This window comes from Oryx dammah, unplaced genomic scaffold (genome assembly GCF_014754425.2).
Source record: "Oryx dammah isolate SB20612 unplaced genomic scaffold, SCBI_Odam_1.1 HiC_scaffold_9, whole genome shotgun sequence".
NCBI classification, from domain to species: domain Eukaryota; kingdom Metazoa; phylum Chordata; class Mammalia; order Artiodactyla; family Bovidae; genus Oryx; species Oryx dammah.
The window spans coordinates 3,961,302-3,976,823 of NW_024070193.1; the positions used below are offsets into that span (position 1 = coordinate 3,961,302).

Genomic DNA, 15,522 nt, shown 5'->3' on the forward strand with positions numbered 1-15,522 from the left:
TCCACGGACTTGAAAAAGAGTCAAGACTACCCTGAGCATGCACACAAACACACATACACGTTTCAAGCTATGCTTCTGTCGATGCACTGCCCTCCTGTATCAAACATGATGGATAAAAATGAACGCAAGACTGATGGAGCGTCGCCTGGCCTCCCCTACTTCCTAGCTCTGAAAACCTGGGCGGGGAGGGAACCTCACCTGTGAAATACCAGTGAGAACACCAATCTCACAGAACTGTGGTGAGAGTCAAGATCAGATGCTAAGTGGCTAGCACATGTAAAGGCCTGATAAATTATGAGGGCGGTCAGATGAAATACAAGGTACCCAACTGATTCTGAATTTCAGATAAATGATTTTTATTTATTATAGTCTACATATATCCCAAATAGTACATGTAGCTTCTGTGTTACGTTTCACAGATGTTAAGGATTATTGTTCATTTTGTTAGATGTGCTAATGAAATTGGGAATATATATTTATACAGTCAGTCCCCATTATTGGCACATTCTGTATTTGCAAATTCACCTGCTGGCTAAAATTTATTTGTAATGTTGAAACCAATATTCACAGTACTAGGTCACTTACAGACTCGCACATGCGCAGAGAGAAGAATTTGAGTCTCCCGGGAGGCACGCTCTCAGCTGACGTCAGCAGCTCTGTCTTGTCTCAGCTCCCATGTCATAAGCAGACGTGTTTTTGCCGTCCCTTCAGTGCCACGCTTTTCATATCTTTGTGCTTTGTGTTGGTGATTTTCAAATGGACCCCCAGGCAGAGTGCTGAGGCGCTGCCCATTGTTCCTAAGCCAAGAAGGCCGTGCTGTGTCTCATGAGAAGATGTACATGTTAGATGTGCTTGGCTTGAGTTATACACACGTGGGCCATGAGTTCAACGCTGATGAATCTACTGTGGACATTAGGCAAAGTGTTTTCAAGCACAAGCATGCATGAAACAAGGTTGCCTATCAATTGGTGGATGAAAATGTTGTGACCGGAGGCTGGCGGGAACCTGCCTGTATTTCCCCTAGAAGCAGGGATTCAGTATTCTCTGACTCCGTGTTCATGTGACTTTACAGAACTACTGTGAATAACAAGAAGCAACTATATAGATATGGATGTAATAAAATTTAAATTCTTACCCGTTAGAGTCACATATCAAAATATAAAGTGTGAAATTATATGATGCTTTAAAACACCCTAGCAGTGGGAGAGAAGCGTGTTTTATGGACAGTATAAAAGAATCAAGATACCAAAGGTTGAAGATGCTGGAAGTGATGAGGTATTAGGCTATTCTCTCTCCTTTTGTGTATGTTTGAAAAGGGCCATAATAAAAGGTCTAAAACACACACTGTTGGGAGTTCCCTGGTGGCCTAGTGGTTAGGATTCTGGGCATTCACTGCCATAGCCCGGGTTCAGTCCCTGCTCAGGGAACTGAGATCCTGCGTGGCGTGTGGGGGCGGGGGAGCAGACACCAACAAACACACCACCGAGAGGAAAATCTTGGTGCAACAATACCTTGTTCATTAGCTTTTTCTCGGGACCCTCTGTGGGGACAGGACTCCAGACCATGGTCCCTGAGAGCCCATCGTGGGCACATCCCAAGCCCTTGAGTGCAGAGCACCCACTGAGGTTGCCCAGCCCTGGCTCTAGTCTCAGCTCCCCCTCAGACTTGCTCTGTTACCTCTGGCGACTCTGAGCCTTTTTCCTTACCAGGTAAATAAGGAAGTTGAACTGGACAACCTCTGCATTCTCTTTCATTTTAAAAACCCTCTCCTTCCAATTCCAGTATTTCCTCCATCGCCTTGTTCTGGTGCAATATTACAGCACGCCTCCAGCTGTCTCTTCCCAACCCAGCCCATGCCGGCACCACCATTCTGCAAATCTTGCTGAAGTTCTCCCTTTTTTGCAATGTTCTAACCAGGAACCTACTCTGATTTCTAGTTTTCTAAACTCTGAACTCCTCAGCTGAGCAGTCAAGGCACCTGCAGGCAGAGTACCGACTAAGTGCCATGTCTGGGGCTCTTCCTGCCAGGAGTTCAGTCCAGTTAAGGAGGACCAGGAATCAGGGACATCACGGGCGTCAGCAGCTCTTCCCTGGTGGCTCAGTGGGTAAAGAATCAGCCTATAGTGTGGGAGACCCGGGTTCAATCCCTTTGTCAGGAAGAGCCCCTGGAGAAGGAAATGGCAACCCACTCCACTGTTCTTGCCTAGAGAAGTCCATGAATGGAGGAGCCTGGCGGGCCACAATCCATGCACGGAGTCACAAAGAGTCGGACACAACTGAGTGACTAACACTTTCACTACTTTTTTTCAGGGGGCACCAGACCATCCCAGAACACAGAGGAATGTCACCCAAGGCAGCCTAGGGAAGCAAGAGGAAGTGTCCTGAAGAAGAGAGGTCTGAGCTGAGACCTACAGGGCAACCAGGGGTCACTGCTGCAGACCCAGGAGAAGGATGTTCCAGGTGGAGGCCACAGTGTTCACGAAGGTCCAGAGACAAGAGAAGGTTGGGGAAGGTCCGGATTTCAGAGCCCGTCACACTCAGCCTCATTAATCTCTCTGCATTATCTGCCACCCTTTCCTGCCACCTGCCTTCTACACTGCCAAGCACGTGTGGTATGTTTGCTGGGGACCCTAGGATTTATTTTACGAAGGTATATATTGCACTCCCTACCAGGCCTCCTTTAAAACCAGGTAGGAGAAGCTTTTATAATTCCCAAGGCACCTTTTGTTTTGCTCATCCCTCATGATCCTGATGACCCATTTTTTAATAGAGGAAACTGTGGTTCAGAAAGGTTCAGTTCAGTCGCTCAGTCATGTCCAGTTCTTTGTGACCCCATGGACTGCAGCACACCAGACTTCCCTGTCCATCACCAACTCCCAGAGTTTACTCAAACTCATGTCCATTGAGTCAGTGATGCCATCCAACCATCTCATCCTGTCTCCCGCTTCTCCTCCTGTGTTCAATCTTTCCCAGCATCAGGGTCTTTTCCAATGAGTCAGTTCTTCGCATCAGGTGGCCAAAATATTGGAGTTTCAGCTTCAGCATCAGTCCTTCCAATGAATATTCAGGACTGATTTCCTTTAGGATGGACTAGTTGGATCTCCTTGCAGTCCAAGGAACTCTCAAGAGTCTTCTCCAACACCACAGTTCAAAAGCATCAATTCTCCTGTGCTCAGCTTTCTTTATAGTCCAACTCTCACATCCATACATGACTACTGGAAAAACCATAGCCTTGACTAGACAGACCTTTGTTGGCAAAGTAATGTCTCTGCTTTTTAATGTGCTGTCTAGGTTGGTCATAACTTTCCTTCCAAGGAGTAAGCGTCTTTTAATTTCATGGCTGCAGTGACCATCTGCAGTGATTTTGGAGCCCCTCCCAAAATAAAGTCTGACACTGTTTCCCCATCTATTTCCCATGAAGTGATGGGACCGAATGCCATGATCTTACTTTTCTGAATGTTGAGCTTTAAGCCAACTTTTCCACTCTCCTCTTTCACTTTCATCAAGAGGCTCTTGTTGTCACTCACTAAAGATCACACAGTGAGGAGGGAGGTGAGGATGCTAACGCAGGTCTGACTCCAGGCCTGTTGTCCTGGACGCTAAACGGGGCGGCCGGTGCCCACGGTGGCTTCTGGGCGGTGCCCTCTGCGAGGGGGGCAATTCCTTACAGGTTCCCTGCATGCTTCACTTACACAGAAGCGTCGAGAAGGCTGAAGTCTGCGGGCTGAGCTCAGCCGACCCGCTTCCCCAGGGCTTGGGTCATGTCAAGTGCAGTGGCTTCAAGCATCCCATCTCCCCAGGGGCAAGACCACAACTCCTCAAGACCTGGCTTCGTGTCACTCCAATACCTCAGCTACGTGACTCTGGGTAAGTAACTTAGATCTCATCTGTGAAACGGATCTTGTGGGACTGCTGTGGGGATTAAACGAGAACAGCACCTGTGCAGAGGGGCTATCGGTACAATCGCGGGAAGCGCAGGAAAAAGGACGCGCCGCCCGCGACTCACACCGGGGGTCACACCCCACGGACACCCGCCTGCAGGCCTCGCGCAGGCGCGCTACGCAAAGACCCGGTGGGCCCTCTCGCGGGCTCCACGGCTGCGCAGTCGCCCGGCTTTGCGGCTGCGCTGCTTGACGGCAGCGGTGTCCCTCCCCCGGCCGGCGTTGCCAGGGTAACGCCGCGCGCGCCCTGCGGGAGGAGGAAGGTAAGGTACCCTGGGCCCCCGGGAGTGGGTGGTGACTCAAGGCGCCGAGCGCCGTGGCCGTGGCCCTCGGGGGGGCTCGTCCGCGGGAGGAGGCGTCGCCTTTTCCGAAAGCTCTCCGGGGAAAGAGTAGAAGCGGTCCTGGGACGTTCCTCCGGGCGCACAGCCACGCGGAACTGGGCCGGGACGCAGGGCCCGGCTTTTAGTTCTGCCGGAATATTAGCCCCCTCTCCCCTCCTCCGTGTATCTGCAACTCTCTCTTTTCTATGCTTTTTCTGGAAACACTGACCCCGCGCAAAGTGCCGCGGGCAGAGTAAGGCGAGGTGCATCTGATAACAGACCGTGCCCTAGGGGAGCCTTTGGTCGCTAGTACGGTTGCTGGGCGCCGCTGTAGGAGACCGGCAAAGGGACAGGTTGTGACACGGAGTTGGGAGAGTCTGTTGAGCCCTTGATTTTTTTTTTTTTTTTTTTTGCTCATTAGTTGCAGCTGCAGCTTTTCGCCTGGCTCGCACATCACATGGTAAGCCCAGTACCAGGCTCGATCGCACAATCACCCATCAGTCTTCAAAGGTTTAACTTTTGTTTGTGTGTCTTAGTCTCGGGTTCTAACCTGAAAGCTCCCCAGAGGCAGGATTGTCTTTTCCTTTTCATCCTTGCCTCCCCTCGCCTACAGGGTACGCACTTGGAGCCTCAAGCCTGTTTTTTTGTGTTGTTTTTTTTCTTAATTGGGAGAATGTGAGTTCTGCTGAGTGGGAGGCTTTAACCAGCTGGTTTGGCAAAGTGGGCCCAGGGGGTTGGAAAATTAAATAATGGTACCTCCCCCCCCCTTCCTTTTTGTCTTCCTTTGTTTTGTTTGGAATAAACATTTACTGAACACCTAAAAGATGTTAGCTTGCGTGCTCAAGGGAAGAATTAGGAACAAGCCCTGCTTTTGATAGAATACTAACTGTATTGTGTACTTAACACTACGGATGCCTGGAGTCATACAGCCAGGTTTGGAAAAGCAAAAGGAATAGCTCCTTACAGATGCACGGCGCTCGGCGCCAGCCCCCAGGCCCTTTCCCCCTCTCTCCAGTTGGTGGCTGTTGGCATTGAGTTTGAATAGGCCATCCTATCTCTAGTGGTTGGAACCATGGACTACATATTGAAATCTCCTGGATCCCATCTCCGACCTTCTGATGTAATTGTAGGTTAGGCCTGGGCATTGGGAGTTTCACAATTTCCCCAGGTGATTCTAAGAGCAGCCAAGCTTGAGAGCCACTATTATATATGACCCCAGGTCAATTTTCTTAATCTTTTAAACTGGTTTTTTTTTTTTTTTTTTTTTGGCCATGCATTATGGCTTGTAGGAACTTAGTTCCTCAACCAGGGATTGAACCTTAGCAGTGAAAGCAGAGAGTCTTAAAGTCTGCTGAGAAGTCAGAGAATTCTCTTTTAACCTTCATTCCTCTTAATTGCTGGTAATATTCCAATACGTGGATATGTTGTTCTTTAGTTGCTAAGTCATGTCTGACTCTTTGGGACCCCATGGACTGTAGCCTGCCAAGCTCCTCTGTCCATGGGATTTCCCAGGCAGAAATACGAAAGTGGGTTGCCATTTCCTTCTCCAGGGGATCTTCCCGACCGAGGGATCGAACCCGAGTCTCCTGCATTGGCAGGCAGATTCTTTACCAACCAGGGAAGCCTATATGGATGCAGCATGTTTTTAAAAATCTTTTTATTATTTATTTCCTTATTTGGCTGCACCGGCTCTTAGTTTAATGTGTGAGTGGCTTCCACAGTTTTCTAGTCCTGATCAATTTGAAGATGACATTGAGTTCAGGGACCATACGTGGGTTGTTAAAATCACACGATCGTAATGGTAGCGCTGCACATATGGAAGGCCTACTGAGAGGCACATCCTCCTTGATGTCCATGCAGCCACACGCACAGAGGCGACGCCAGGCCTCCAAAATTTGGAGGTCTTGTGAAAAGCGGGGAGCCTTGTTAGAGGAACCTTCTATGATGCCAACGTGGGTTGAAGTACAGAGTTCTTGCATCAAGCGTCAGAGCTCATTCTAGGCTTTCTTAAAGAGTATAACAGCAGTCTGAAAGGGAGAATCCTAAGCAATCTAGGCACATTAAAACAGAACTTTTCTCTTTCACTGGTTTGAGAGAATTTAATTGGAAGTGTATGAAGTTAGTCATTGAACATTTTCTGTTTTAAAAAATCTTTTAATGTAATATATACAAGTCAAATGCTAAGCAGCGGTTAAGTTGTAAAAGTGAACTGCTTATAAAAGTCCATGAATTATTCCTGGAAATCCTAACTAGAAACCAGCATCCTGCCTCAAAAAAGTCGACACGTTATTTTAAGTTTTAGAATAAGTTGCCGATTGTTCAGTTGCATGCTAAATGCACTTGGCTCTTGAATAACATAGAAGGTCAGGGTGCTGACCCTCTGTTATCATCAAAACTCCGAGGGTAATTTTCAGTCCCCCTCCATATCCCTTGTTCCTTTATATCTAAGGCTAAGGATCTGTGGACTCAACCAACTGTGGATGGTGTATCACTGTAGCATTTACCATTGAAACAAGTCTGGGTATACACGTACCCATGCAGGTAAACCCCATGTGGTTCGGGGTCCGCTGTAGTTGCTTGGGTTGAGTGACAAACTGGCAAGTGAAAGTCTACTTAAAATGCTCTTGAGAGGGAATCTGTTAGCCCATTAACAGGTGGTATACGTAGTTTTGTTCTGAACACTATATGGCAAGATGTGTGCATAGATACACATATATGTATATGAAATGTATGCAGTCATGTTCAATATTTACATCTATTGGGGGACTCATTTAGAAATTATCTTAGCATTTTGCTGTCTGGAATACTCTATAGCAATCTTATGAAGCAATCTGCCAACTTGCTGATTCTTTATTTATAGTTCCTATTGTAACTGGTTATCACCGTCTTAACTTCCCTGGTTCTCTTTTCCTTTGTCCTCATTTAATTCCTTCACATCTTTTGGAGGGTGGCTAGAGGAATCCTTACACATGGGACAGTGCTTTTGATTTCTTTCTTTTCCCTAATAATTCATTTGTTTTGGTGGGCTGGGTCTTAACTTGCTGTACTTGGGATCTTTTTTTTTTTTTTTTAGCTGCAGCATGCAGGCTCCTAGCCTGTGGGAGAAAGAGTGGAAGAGTCGTGCATCTCTGGGAGGAGTGGGTCTGCTGGGCTGGGGGCTCGCTTTCCTGTCCCTGCTGTCCTTGGTGCTTGTTGTCCTGCCAGGAATGTGTCTGTCTGTCTTCCCATCTGGCCCGTGGGCTCGTTAAAGGAGCGGCGTGTCTGTCTCCCCTCGTATCCACAGCATGACCTCAACCATATGAGAAGTGAAAAACCATACGGAAAAAAATTGAAATATTTTAAAAAGGCTAAATTACAACCACACCGGATACTATTTCTCTTCTGTCTCATGAGCAGAAATCAAAAAGTCTGAGCACACACGTGGCCAATGAGTCTGCAGCAACACATGCAGGCTTCCTTAATGTTTATTTTTAATTATTTGGTTGTGCCCTGCCTTAGTGCTGGCAATGGGTTCTTAATTGTGCCCTGTGGACTCTCTTAGTTGTGGCGTGGGGGACCTAGTTCCGTGACCAGGGATGGAACCCGGGCCCCCAGCACTGAGAGCACAGAGTCTTAAGCTTCTGGACCACCAGGGAAGTCCCTGGGCTGCTTCTTAATGGGCCTAAAACGAAGATCATGGCATCCGGTCCCATCACTTCATGGGAAATAGATGGGAAACTAGTGGAAATAGTGTCAGACTTTATTTTGGGGGGCTCCAAAATCACTGCAGATGGTGACTGCAGCCATGAAATTAAAAAACACTTACTCCTTGGTAGGAAAGTTATGACCAACCTAGACAGCATATTGAAAAGCAGAGACATTACTTTGCCAACAAAGGTCCGTCTAGTCAAGGCTATGGTTTTTCCTGTGGTCATGTATGGATGTGAGAGTTGGACTGTGAAGAAGGCTGAGTGCTGAAGAATTGATGCTTTTGAACTGTGGTGTTGGAGAAGACTCTTGAGAGTCCCTTGGACTGCAAGGAGATCCAACCGGTCCATTCTGAAGGAGATCAGCCCTGGGATTTCTTTGGAAGGAATGATGCTGAAGCTGAAACTCCAGTACTTTCGCCACCTCATGCGAAGAGTTGACTCATTGGAAAAGACTCTGATGCTGGGGGGGATTGGGGGCAGGAGGAGAAGGCGACGACAGAGGGTGAGATGGTTGGATGGCATCACCAACTCTATGGACGTGAGTCTGAGTGAACTCCGGGAGTTGGTGATGGACAGGGAGGCCTGGCGTGCTGCAGTTCATGGGGTCGCAGAGAGTCGGACACGACTGAGCGACTGAATTGAAACCCCGGAGCCCCTCAGCTTCCTGCTCCAGCTTCCACCACCTTCACTGGCTGTTTCAGGCTTGAGTGTATCCTGTGTCCAACAGATACTGGTACCAAATGCAGGGCGCAGCTAAGCAGTCAGCGGTGCCTTTTCCCCTGCGAGCGTTTGGAGCTCGGGAGGCTAAACACGTGGTTGGTATGGCGCCCTTGGGTCTTCAGGCACCGCATGTACTGTCAGCCTCAGTCCGGTCCAGAGCTGGGACTCGAGGCGGGGCGGGGCAGGTTGCAGTCCCCGTCTCGTCCCGGCGCGCCTGCCCAGCATGTGGAGCACCAGGCCCTGTCTGCTGCACTGCCTGCGTTTCCCACACACACCCCCCCACTCCCCGCCCGTGGCTGAGTTTTGCTGAGCTGATACATCTGCTGCGGTCCTCTGTCTTTATCACAGCAGTGCACCCGATTTGACTTCCTTCCTCCAGCCGTTGCTGATCCGCAGCCTGTGTGTGCTTTGTCCTCCTTTTGGCTCCTCGGGGTTGAGGAAGGGAGAGATACTGGCTTCACCTTCCTTTCCTCCCTCAGAGTGCTGCTGCTGTTGAGTCGCTCAGTCGGGTCCGACTCGTTTAGTCGCTGCCTGAACTGCAGTACACGAGGCTCCCTTTCCCTTCACTGTCTCTGAGAGTTCGCTCAAACTCAGGTCCACTGAGTCATGGTGATGCTATCTAACCATCCCCTCCTCTGTCTCCCCTTCTCTCGCCTTCAGTCTCTCCCAGCCTCAGGGTTTCTTCCAACGAGTCGACTCTTTGCATCAGGTAGCCAAAGTATTGGAGCTTCAGCATCAGTCCTTCCAGCAAATATTCAGGGTTGATTTCCTCTAGGATGGACTGGTTTGAGTTCCTTGTTGTTCAAGGGACTCTAGTAGTGCTGGGTGTCAAGTAATTCCAGGATTCTGCATAACCCTCAGCCCCTAACCTGGAGAAGCAGTGAGCCTTCAAACGAGAGGGACGGCTGCCGCCCGTGCTCCTGGCAGGACCTGGAGCCGAGCCCTTCCCCTCCGGGCCTCTGACAGCGTTTCTCTGACCTGGCCCTGCTTTCTCATATATCAGCAGTGTTGGCAGCGCTCTGCCCGTAATAGTAACGATAGTGGACACGCAGAGCGCTCGGTGCCACATGCTAAAGGCTGTTCTAGGCACCTTCTGGGTCTTCACTATAAGATGGAGCCTGTTTTTATCCTTATTTAGCAGAGGAGAAAACAAAAGCTTGGAGAGACAAAGTAAGTTTCGCCCATCACATGGCTGGGCAGTGGGGAGCCAATTCCGGTCCCCACACCCTGGCCTGAGGCTTCCTGCTCTTAGCCACTCACGCTTGGTGCCTTCAGTGATGACCATTTAAAGACATTGTCGTTATTATTAATTTTCCTGAAAAACTGGGAGATGATCCTGTTTTGGAATACGAAGTGCTCACTACCTGTACTTCTTTGAGGACGGGGTCCTTTTGGTTTTCTCTCTGTCCCCAGCACCCCTGGTGATTAGGAGCCTCTGGTGGGTGCTCGGTAAATGTCTATTGGCTGAGTGAGCGGGTAGGAGGAATCCTCGAGGGCAGAAGCCCTCTTGGGCCTGCTGGCAGGAGGCCTTTGAGTAGCGTTGTGCCCATGGACCTGTCTCTAGGCTCGGGCACCAGCTGCGATCAGGAATCGTACCACAACTCCTGGGGCATTGTTGTGGGAATTCATGGGGGTCCCCTCGGGGAGTGGGGTTTGTACTGCTCCAACAGATCCGTCTTGTTTTTGTCTCTCTTGAATATTTTGTTTTTCCCACAGGCCACGAGGTTTTTCTGAGCCTGGGCATACAGGCACTCGCCTGTCTGATCGGCGTGGTAACCGATTGACTTGCTTCTGTCTGTCTCTTACAGTCCTGAAGGAACAGTCACTTGGGAAGATGGCGGAGGCGGTGTTCCGTCCCCCAAAGAGGAAGAGAAGAGTGCACGACAGCTATGAGTCTCCCCTGCCCATCCCTTGCGGTCAGGACCTTGGTCCTGAGAAGGACTTCCGAATCTTCCGGGCTGAGATGATGAACAGCCACGTGATCGTGAGGGGCCTGGAAGACATGGAGCAGCTCTACGGGAAGGTAGGTGTGGGCTGCTTGGCCCCATTGCTGCCCGACAGCCCCGAGCCAGCCACGCTCCCCTGCCCGCCTCCAGAAGCAGACCGCCAGTGACCCGCACACGTTTTGAGGTCTGGTCCAGCGTGGGAGCTGAATCAGGTACCCTGAAGCCTTAAGCCCAGAGGACCGTAACCCCCACCACGAACCCACACTAGCAGGGAAGTTGGTCAGTGTGTTGACCTTTCTTGCTTCTTGAATGTAAAAGCAACATGTGTTCGTTGTTTAAAAACAAACAGTTTCAAGCAGTTTACAGAAACGTCCTGGGTAAGAGGTAAAGTGTGGCCCTCAGCCCCTTCCATCCCGGGGGTTACCGTGGAGCCACAGACTTGTGCTGCAGGACAACCCAGAGGAGGCCTCTGCTGATCCTCCGGCTCCTCACCTCCCCGCCCTCCTGGTTGAGGACCTCTCCTCTGACGAGGGCGAGTTCCAGTTTTGGCACTGATAGGTGTGGGTTGAGATGGGAAGCTTCCTTATCTTCTGCCCTGTAGCCAGTTCAATGCTGGAGGCACTTTTAAGACAGCTTTGTAGAGGTATGCTGCTGCTGCTGCTAAGTCACTTCAGTCGTGTCCGACTCTGTGCGACCCCAGAGACGGCAGCCCACCAGGCTCCCCCGTCCCTGGGATTCTCCAGGCAAGAACACTGGAGTGGGTTGCCATTTCCTTCTCCAGTGCATGAAAGTGAAAAGTGAAAGTGAAGTCGCTGAGTCGTGTCCAACTCTTAGCGACCCCATGGACTGCAGCCCATCGGGCTCCTCCGTCCATGGGATTTTCCGGCAAGAGTACTGGAGTGGGGTGCCATTGCCTTCTCCGTTACAGACGTATAAAGCCATAAAATTCGCCCTTTCAAGTGTGCACCACAACAACCGTAACCAACTCAGAGAGCTGTGCAGCCGCCACGGTCCAGCCGTGGAGCCTCCGCACGGCCACAGGAGGTTCCCTGGTGCCCCGTGTGCTTGATCCCCGCCCCCACTCCCAGCCCAGGCGCACCTGCTCCACTTCCTGCCTCTGTAAATGTGGCTTCTCGACTCGTTTTATGTAAAATCCATGTCACAGCCAGCCTCCCAGAGTGGGGTACAAGGATGGCATTGACCATAATGGGTCAGAGGTCCAGGCCAAGGACAGTCTCCCCAACAGTCGCAACATGTAACATTTAGCAGAGGCTTTGTGAAGCGCTGTACCGGTGATTTATTCTGACTGTTCAGTCTGGGCGGAGGGTATAATGTGTTCATTTTATTATTCTTTTAGTTGCCTGTGGGTTTAAATATATTCTGGTTTTTAAGAAATGGTGGAGAGGGAGCCAGGGTGTTTGGAGTCAGCAGGAAGGAGAGGAGTAGTACCAGTTCTGGGTGCACGGGAATCCGAGAAGGTTTTTGTGTCTGGTGGACGTGGCTCCTGGCCCACATGTGCAGAGGGCACCCTGCCTCCATCTGCCCTTCGCCTTCAGCTCCCCAGGCCAGACTGAAAGCATTACCCCGGAGACAAATGACGTGCACAGGAAACTTCCCAGCTCCCTTCACACAATCGGAGGGAAAAAAATGCTATGATCGATCTTCAGAGTAATCGTTACATAATCAAAAGGAAGATGTCAAGCTGTGAACAGTGCGATGACTCTCTTATTAACTCAGATAGTTCTCCTTCAGCTAAAAAATGAATAACTCAACATGAGCTAACTCTTTCTTCTTTTCCCGGAAGGGTTATTTTGGAAAAGGCATCCTGTCCAGAAGCCGACCAAACTTCACAATCTCAGATCCTAAGCTGGTTGCTAAATGGAAAGGTGAGACTTGTACAACATTGCTATTTTGGCAAATTTTTTTTTTTCTTCATTTTTATCTCTCACACCAGATTATACAATAAAATTACAAAGGAGAAGTAACATGCCACTGCAATCTTACTGCTAAAAATACCAGCTAAAATAATTCTAATCGTGGTGAAAGGGCTCTTAACAATTGGTGAAAATGTGTTTCATGTAATTTCTGAAATTAACAGAAGTGTTATTCAGACTTTTCTGTTGTTAAGCATTGCCTCACAGTGTCCTGGGCATGTGGAAGGTTCTAGTCATTAAGTATCTGCTCACCCACATGCAAAGCAAATTTTATATTTTATTTTTAGGTTTGGAATTTGCAACAGTAACCATGCCATTGATGTATTTGTGAAATGTACTAATGTGTGTAGTTCTCAATAGCTGTTCCTCTTTACTTTATAAATCTTTCATCTTGGTGTATTTTTCTAAGGGGAGTCTCATGGTAAGTATGTAACCAATACCAGCAGGTTAAAACATAATTAGAAAGGATTTTAAAAAAACATTATATAGCAAGAAAAAAATAGAAATTAAAACTGCACTGAGATACCATTTCAGCAATCGGAATGACAGAAATCCTAAAGTTTCACAGCGTGCCCTGTTGGTAAGCCCTGAGAAACACTCTCACGTGATCCTGGTGGGGCTGCAGGTGGTATGGCCGTTACGGAGGGGAATTGGATGTCTCAAAAAATCACATATGCACTCCCCCTCACCTCCCCGCCAAACCCCTGGTAACCTTCGCATGCTTTCTGTGCCCTTGATTTCGCCCCTTCTAAATATTTCTTGTAAGGGGAAAAAACTCTTGTGTCCTTCACGTGGGATAAATTTTTTCCAGGTTTACCCATGTCCTAGCATGTATCAGAACTTTGTTCTGAGTGCTGTTCCATGGTAGGATATACCTTGTGTTTTTTATCTGTTTATTCACAGACGGATATTGGGGTTGTTTCTACCGTCACGAGTAGTGCTGGTCTGAGCATTCATGTACGGGTTTCTGTACAGACATATGTTTTCGTTCTTCCTTTGTGTGTACTTAGGAGTGGACTCACTGGATCAAACGATTATTCTAATTTTTTGAGGAACCACAAACTGTTTTCCATCACACCTGCGTCATTTTACGTTCCCAAGAGCCGTGCGTAAGGTTTCCCAGTTTTTGCGCATCCCCACCACCGCTCGTCATTTTGTTTTTTTGAATAACAGCCATTTTAATGGGTGTGACATGGTAACAAGAGTTTATCGTTTTAATGAAGTCTAATTTATCCTTTTTCTTTTCTTGCGTGTGCTTTTGCTATCGTGTTTAGGGAACCATTGCCAAATCCAAGCTCACGCAGATTTTCCCCGGGGTTTCTTCTAAGAGGTTGATAGTTTCAGCTCTCGAGTTTGGGTCTTTCATCTGTTTTGATTTTTCTTTGATGTAGGATATGGGTCCCGCTTCATTGTTTCGCCTGAAGATATCCAGTTGTCCAGTAGATGTGTTTGCTTTTAACTCAGCAATTCCACTCCTGACAATTTATCTTAAAGATAAGTTGGCAAAAATATGAAAAGAAAGAGCCCAGGGCTGTTCATTGCAACACTCTTCCTAATGTTAAAACCCAAATAGCCATGCGGGTACCAGCAGAATAAAGTATAGACCATTCTCAGAAGGATGTGCTGTGGAGCTGAGATAGGAGTAGGGGCTCACTAGGCTATTATTTCTAAGCAGAGAAAGCAAGTTAAAGGACAGTGTGCCACGGGTCGTCTAAGGGGAGGAGATTACAAATAGGTTTTGAAATGTTAAGAAGGATAAACTATAATTTTAAATGCCTGTGAGGGAGGGATAGAATAGGATGGAGAGAGAAGTGAGACTAGATTTGACTTTGGAAACTTGTAAATGTATTACATGACTACCAATGAAAGTTAAATTTTAAAAAGTTAATTTTATTTTAAAAAAAACACGCACAAAAAATCGAGAGAATGAAGAATCTGTATATCACGTTGATGATATACAGATGAGCCACAGGGGAAGCTCCTTCGAGTGACTTTAAAATATGATAGGGGCTCCCCAGGTTGCTCAGTGGTGAAGAGTCCGCCTGCAAATGCAGGAGACACGGGTTCGAGCTCTGGTCTGGGAAGATCCGTAGGCCGTGGAATAACTAAGCCTATGCCCCGCAGCTACTGAGCCTGTGCGCCTTAACCGCTGAAGCCCTAGAGCCGGTGCTCTGCAACAGGAGAAAGGCCCACGCAGCAACGAAGACCCCCCTGCCAAAAATAAGTACAGTTACTAAGAGAGATCCCACATGCCATGTGGTACGGCCAAAAACAAAACCACAGTGATTCAGTCCTAATGGGATAGACTTTGTATCTCCTGCCACGATGTTGTGGAACAAACCACCCCCAAATCCAGGGACCTTCAACAGCAGCTGCATTTGCTCATTTGAGTCTCCAGGGGCGTTCTGGGTAGGTCTGTTGTTCTTGGCTGGATGGGTTCATGTCTGGTTAGTCATGGATCTGCTGGCCGCAGTGATGGACCCAGCGATGGATCCAGCTGGACTGGGTGGCTGTCAGCTGGTCCAGGATGGGCTCCACTGCAGTGAAGAGTGGAGGCTCTCATGTGTGTCATCGTCCACAGGCCAGCTTGGGCTTGCTCTCCAGTTGCTGTGAACACTCGAGAAGATCCCCTGGAGAAGGGAATGGCAACCCGCTCCAGTATTCTTGCCTGGAGAATTCCATGGACAGAGGAGCCCTGGCAGGCTACAGTCCAGGGGGCTGCAGAGAGTCGGATACAACTTAGCAGCTGAGCACACAAGCACCAAAGACAGAATGATGTGAGGGGGCCGGGGCAGAAGACATCGGAGCATGACTTCTTGTTCAGTTGCTCAGTTGCGTCCAGCTCTTCACAACCCCGTGGTCTGTAGCCCACCAGGCTCCTCTGTCCATGGAATGCTCCAGGCAAGAATACTGGAGTGGGTTCCATTTCCTCCCCACCAGGGGATCTTCCCCACCCAGAGGTTAAATCCACT

The 15,522-nt window shown here is 48.7% G+C and overlaps 1 protein-coding gene across 12 annotated transcripts in view; it reads left to right on the forward strand.

Annotated features, from left to right (window-relative positions):
* The first annotated feature begins 3,540 nt into the window (after window positions 1-3,540).
* The window catches only part of TSEN2 (tRNA splicing endonuclease subunit 2), a 64,905-nt gene continuing 52,923 nt past the window's right edge, over window positions 3,541-15,522 (forward strand). For 7 of the 12 annotated variants that reach the window (XR_005722149.1, XR_005722144.1, XR_005722145.1 and 4 more), the window contains exons 1-3: window positions 3,541-3,867; window positions 10,479-10,693; window positions 12,421-12,502. Coding sequence is in view for 6 of the 12 variants with exons in the window: in XM_040246708.1 (XP_040102642.1) it covers window positions 3,762-3,867; window positions 10,479-10,693; window positions 12,421-12,502 (403 nt within the window). In the remaining 6 variants the exon portion in view is untranslated. Of the gene's footprint in view, window positions 3,868-4,117; window positions 4,205-4,244; window positions 4,772-8,422; window positions 8,453-8,526; window positions 8,770-10,478; window positions 10,694-12,420; window positions 12,503-15,522 lie in introns of those variants that run through there. The other 5 variants (XM_040246711.1, XM_040246713.1, XM_040246712.1 and 2 more) reach the window with 5 other exon arrangements.